Genomic DNA, 5,948 nt, shown 5'->3' with positions numbered 1-5,948 from the left:
AAGCACTGGAATCAAGAAGAGTTAGGAGACGTTTCCTGTAGAAGGTGAGATTTAAGTTGAGACTTAAAGGAAGCCAGGGAGGTCAGAGCAGGGAAGGGAGAGCTTTCCAGGCATCGGGGACAATCAGAGAAAATGGTGGGAGCTGAGAGATGGAGGATCTGGTTCACAGAACAGCCTGAAGGACATTGTCACTGGATGGAAGAGTAGAATTTGGAGAGTTGAATGCCAAATGGAACATTTTGTATTTTCTCCTAGAGGTGACAGGAGGCCACTGGACTTGAGCGAGCGAGGGTGAGTGACATGATCTGGCATACCATAGGCACTGGTTGACATTTGTTGATTAATTGACTGGGCCTTTATTTCTCCACCTGTAAAATGAGTCCACTTTTTGTCTTTGTCTCTCTAGTGCCTTGTTAAGGTGAAACGAATTGAGGGAGTTAGAATGGATGTTGAGATCCTGTCTCCTTCCCATCTCCAAGCCCCAGGCTGACAAAGAGGAGCCGGAGCTCAGGATAGAAGTGGAGGGGGTGGGGAAAAGGCCAAGCTAAGGGGCTAGGGCTCCCCTTGGGAGACGAGAGGGCAATAACTGACTCAGGAAACTTAGAATTCTATTGGGCCTTGCCAGCCACCCTGCAGCCGCCTGCCCCTTAGGATCTTGTACATACATACATAGTTGTTGGCATGTTGTTTTTCCCATTAGAACTGAGGTCCTTGAGAGCAGGGGATGCTTTTTGCCTTTCTTATCTCAAGCTTTTCACGTAGTGTCTGGAAAACCCTGGATTACAGGGAGAGCTCCTAGAGATCAGGGACTACCTTTTCTATCTGCAGCCCCCTTGTTTCTCAGTGTTTGGCACATGGAAAGTGCTCAAGAACATTTTCCCTCATTCATTCCTTCCTCTCTTCATTCATTTATACCAGGTGGAGAGAATATAGACGCACGCAGACGGGTAAATACAAAGTATTTACAAAGTGCATACAAAGTAAATACAAGAACAGTTGGAAAGGAAGAGAGCGCCAGCAGCCGCCTCGCACGGGGGTGGGGCCAGCCCCGGCGCCCACGGAGAAGGGGAAGGACCGAGCGGGGGAGGCGGAGAGAAGAGGGGCCAATGGGGACGGGGAGGAGCCGCGCGCGGGGGCGGGGCCAGCCGGGAGCAATGTTGGGGGGGGCCGGAGGAGGAGAAGGCGGCCGCGAGTGACGGTTGCTCTGGCGGCGGGGGCGGCGTTGGCTTTTTGTCCTCCGAGCTCCCGGAGCGCCCCAATGGAAGCGGAGCCGGGTCCGGGCCGGCGCTGCTGCTGCAAACCGGGGGGGCGGCTGGACATGAGCCACGGCTTCGTGCACCACATCCGGCGGAACCAGATCGCCCGGTGCGGCCGGGCCCGGGCCCGGACCCTGCCCCGGGCTCTACCCCCGCCCCCACCCTCCCCTCTCCCCCTGCCCCTGGGTCCCAGCCCCAGATCCTTCCTCCCCGCCCCCAACCCCTGAACCGCCGGGTCCCAGCCCACTGCCCTAATCTCGGCCCTCTGGCCCCTTCCCCACTCCCTCCCCCGGGGTTCCAGACCCAGCTCTCTCTCCCCACCCCCACCCCTTGTATCCCTGGGGTCCCTGCCTTCTGAACTAATCTCAGCCTATTGGCCCCTTCCCCGCTCCCTCCACCGGGGTCCTTGCCCTCTATCCCCCTGCCTCTGGGTCCCTGACCCAATTCCTCCCTCCCCTGGTCCCAGTCCCCCGCCCTAAACTGGGTCTTCCGGCCCTTCCCCCTTCCTGTTCTCTCCTGGTCCCTTCCCCTGTTCTCCCCCCAGGGTCCCTGTCGTCCTTTTCCCTCCCCCATCCCCTCTGCCCCAAACCTTTGAATGCCTGGATCCCTGTCTTCTGTCCTAGCATCGACCCCTTTGGCCCCTTCCTCTCCCCGGGACCCTGCCCTCTGTCCCCCTCTCCCCAAGTCCCTGCCCTCTGTTCCCCTCTCCCCGGATCCCTTCCCTCAGTCCTGCTGCTGCCAGCCCCTGGGTTTCTGTCCTTGTACCTCCCTCTCCCCTCTGGAACTCCGGACCCCTGCCCTAGTCCCTGCCCTCAGGCCCCTTCCCGTCCCCTCCCCATCCTTTCCCTTTTCCTAGCCCTTGTCCCCCCTAAACCCAGAGGCCTCCTTCCCCGGGGCCTCTCCGATCCCTGACCTCTCCCCCATCCCCTCTCCATCCCCCCCGCAGAGATAATTACGACAAGAAGATGAAGCAGGCAGCCAAGGAGAAGGTGCGGAGGCGGCTCACCCCCGGCCCTACGAGGCCCCGAAAGCCCGACCAGCAGGTGTACTTACCCCGACGACGCTGCGAGGCGAGGCTGAGCCGGCCCGCAGCCTCCACTGGGAGCCGGGGTGAGAGAGCTAGCGAGAGGGGGCTATGCCCCAGGAGCCTCTAACTAGCTGGGTGTCGCTGGGCAGGTCCCTGGATCCCTCGGGGCCTCGTTCTTGGGACGGGAGGGGTTGCTGTGGATAGAGCTTCGGCTACAGTCAGAAAGACCTGGGTCCCCATCTTGCTGGTGTCACTTAATAGCTGGATGACCCTGTAAAAGGGGAGGGGGTGTTGTAGGTAGTGGGGAGCCGAGAGCATCACAGGTTTAGACTTGGAAGAGGCCATGAAATTCAGCCCCCTCCTTTTCCAGATGGTCCAAAAGGTTCAGTGATTCACAGGGTTTCACGGCTGGGAAATGAGAAGCAGGGAAACTGGACTTGGCATCAGGAAGACCTGGGTTCCAATCCTGTCTCTGTCATTTGCTAATTGTGTGACCTTGGGTAGGGTACTGAATGTCTCTGGGCCTCAGTTTCTTCATCAGAAAAATGATGGGATGGGACCATATGATCTCTGAGTCAGGAAGACCTGAGTTTGAATCCTGCCTTACACACTTACCAGGTGTGTGACCCTGGGCAAGTCACTTAGCCTCAGTTTGTCCATCTGTAAAATGAGACATTGATAACACCTATCTCTCAGAGTTGTTGTGAGGATAGAATGAGATCATGATGCACTTCAAAAGGGGCTAGTAAATGTATATTATTGCCATAGTTGAATAGGGTCCTAGATCTAGAAATGGGAGAGATCTCAGATCTCCGAGTACAGCCTGCTCATTTTGCATATAAGGAGGCAGGCCTGGGAAGGGTGACTTGCCCAAGGCCACATAGTTCATGAGCATGAGTGTGATTTGAACCCAAGACCTCTGACCTCAAAAGCAGTGCATTCCTCCCTACCAGCCTGCTTCCTTATTGATGACAGAGGAAATTATTTTCTCGACAATAAACCGGGAAGCAAAGGACCTGGCTTCAAATCAAGGCCTGGCATTTGCTCAAACAATTATTGGCTGTGTCAATCAATACCTCTGGGCCTTAGTTTCTTTATCTGTCAGAAGGGACATCATAAGTACTGAACAGAGCTTTTGCAAGGTGAGAGGATATGTATGAATCACATTGCAAAACTTAAAAGTGTTACATAAACATTGCTATGGTTGTTACACATGAGGAAACTGAGGCCCAGAGAGAGGCAAAGGGAGGGCCTTGCTCAATGCCACTCACTGGATTAATGAAGGTCACCCAGATTCCCCCATCCCTGCTTTTGGGGACACTAATCACTAGCTGCCCAGCCAGGTGTGGGCCTGGCCACGGCCTGTCTTCCGAGTGGCTGGGGAGAGATGCTGTTTCCAGGGGCATTCCCCACTTATTTCTTTGGCCATCCTCATTCCCAGCCCACTCCTTTCACCCTCACCACTGGTTTCTCTTGGGCCAGATACAAACTTCCCTGCATGCAGCCTGGACTATGGGGAGTCGAGTGAGAGCGGCAGCAGTGGCAGCTCAGACCCAGAGCCCCCCAGCCTTCAGCTCTTCTGCCTCGAATACGAAGCAGACAGTGGGGAAGTCACATCTGTCATCGTGTATCAGGTACAGCACAGGAAGGGCATCAGCCTGAAGAGGTTGGGGTGGGGGATGCACACTCGGCTTTCCTGGGCTGGAAAAGGATGAGGGATGGATGGATGCCTGCTGTCACCCACAGAGGCCAGCTCCGCATGGGAAACAGGAGTTGCTGGAAACGGGTCTAGGATCCCCACGAAGGGACAGAAACCTTGTAAGAGCCATGAGCCAAGTAGACATGGGAGGGTTTTGTGCTAGGAACAACCCTTAGGCCCCTGCCCCATAGTGCCCTGCTCCCTCCCCAAAACCAGAGAGCTGACCTACCTCATCTGCTCAGGATGATGACCCAGGAAGGGTGAGTGAGAAAGTCTCAGCCCACACACCGCTGGACGCGCCCATGCGAGAGGCCCTCAAGATTCGCATCCAGGAAGAGATGGCAAAGCGGCAGAGCCGGCCCTGAGTGCCCGCTTTCCTGGGACTAGACAGACTGACTTGGCTGTACCATCAGAGCTGGAGGTTACCCTGCCCCCTTTACCCTGGGGACTCCAGGCCCTCTGCGGTCTCCCCACTCAGCTGCTCAGGCTCTCGAAGAAGTGTCCACTGCCAAGCTGGCCCCTGGCATCTCCTCTGCTGTGACTCCTCTGCCATCTCACCACAGACCACAGCTGCCGGGGAGTTGCAGAGAAGGGTTTCTCTGGCCAGGTGTCCTGCTAGCTCCAATTCCTGAGACGTGCAGCTCCCAATCAGCGAGAGCCCTGAAGAGCCCCACCTCTCCCAGGGCTTAGTCCCCTAAGCCCTGTACCAATCGATGTACTCCATTTCCAAGGGAGGTTCATGCCCTCTAAATCCGTGCTAGTGTTTGGGAAAGTTCCTCCTCGTGGCCCTGCTTCCCCTGACCAAACTCCTGGAGCATTTTCTCAGCCCTTGCTCCCTCCATTTGCCCCCTTTCACTTCCATGTTACTGTCTCAGGTGGGCCTTGCAGCAGCTCTCAGCCTGCACAGCTGTTTGTTTTCTCATTTTGACTACTCTTAGCAATATCTACAAGAGATCCAAGGAGAAGACTGAGCAAAACCCCAGGAACGTTGGGGGGGATCAGTCAGAACCCTGCGTATTCCATTTGCCCTCCCTAGCAAGGAAGTCCTGCCGTGCCTGGCCCATCAAAGCTGGAATGTCAGTGGAGCTGAGATGCTTCTGAAGACGGTGAGGCTGGAGGACATCTGAAAATGAGATTACAGACAGAGACTCTCCCAACTGACTCGGCACTCTCCAAATTAACAAAGGGGTGCTGAGCAAGCAATAATTATCCAACTGGAGACCCACTGCTCCTTCATCTTTTCCTCTTCTTTAAAGAAGAACCCAAACCCTTGCCCAGATCATATCCAGAGATCCCTTTGCCCTTCCGCTCCCAGACTCTGCCATCTCACATTGCCCATCTTTGAGTGTATAAAGTATGGTTGAGATTCTTAGAATAAAGGTAACCAAAGGAAAACCTCTCCTAGTTATTGAGCATTCTTCCCAGGAGTTGGGCTAGGCTATGAGCTGAGAAAGGTGTCCCAGTATTTCCACAGTGTACCCTCCCCCCACCCTCCAGCAGGCAAAGAGCCCCTACCAGGACCATCACCTGCTTCCCAGAATTCCACCTGGCTCCAGGGAATGATGTAGATTCAAAGTGAACCTCAGAGACCTGCGACTATGAAATCAAAATGACGCTCTTTCCTATCAGAACCTTCATGGCCCATTAGGACCGGCTCCCTGCCGCTTTCTTAAACTGTTACGGGGCCCTAAAACCACAGTTGATTTAGGCCCCCTACCTCTGAGAAGGGGAGTCAGGCAGACACTTAGACCACACAGAACTTTTAGCTTGGAAACAAAGCCACACTTGTCAACTCAGATGAATAAATGAGACCTAAATGGGATTGGGTGGCTCTGGATAGATTGCTAGGTCTGGAATCAGGAAGACCCAAGTTCAGATCCGGCCTCAGACACTTAATAGCTGTGTGACCCTGGGCAAGTCACTTAACCTCTGCTTAATCCACTACCACTCCAGTAGCCTTGTCAAG

At 55.0% G+C, this 5,948-nt stretch overlaps 1 protein-coding gene across 1 annotated transcript; it reads left to right on the top strand.

The window, feature by feature from the left end:
• The first annotated feature begins 1,193 nt into the window (after window positions 1-1,193).
• CUNH2orf68 (chromosome unknown C2orf68 homolog) lies at window positions 1,194-5,377 on the top strand. The gene is made up of 4 exons (XM_027860427.1): window positions 1,194-1,365; window positions 2,203-2,366; window positions 3,766-3,917; window positions 4,225-5,377. The coding sequence occupies exons 1-4, from the start codon at window positions 1,259-1,261 to the stop codon at window positions 4,345-4,347; spliced, it is 546 nt and encodes a 181-aa protein (XP_027716228.1). The 5' UTR covers window positions 1,194-1,258; the 3' UTR covers window positions 4,348-5,377.
• Window positions 5,378-5,948: the final 571 nt, after the last annotated feature.

This window comes from Vombatus ursinus, unplaced genomic scaffold (assembly GCF_900497805.2).
Source record: "Vombatus ursinus unplaced genomic scaffold, bare-nosed wombat genome assembly UNPS02014181.1, whole genome shotgun sequence".
Lineage (NCBI taxonomy): Eukaryota > Metazoa > Chordata > Mammalia > Diprotodontia > Vombatidae > Vombatus > Vombatus ursinus.
This window is presented reverse-complemented; position numbering and strand designations above follow the sequence as displayed.

Bases quoted from the DNA above. Each gene is read 5' to 3' on its own strand.
- CUNH2orf68 (XM_027860427.1), top strand. From the start codon at position 1,259: ATGGAAGCGGAGCCGGGTCCGGGCCGGCGCTGCTGCTGCAAACCGGGG. The intron at 1,366-2,202 runs GTGCGGCCGGGC...TCCCCCCCGCAG, and splicing joins CGGCGGAACCAGATCGCCCG to AGATAATTACGACAAGAAGA. The intron at 3,918-4,224 runs GTACAGCACAGG...TCATCTGCTCAG, and splicing joins CATCTGTCATCGTGTATCAG to GATGATGACCCAGGAAGGGT.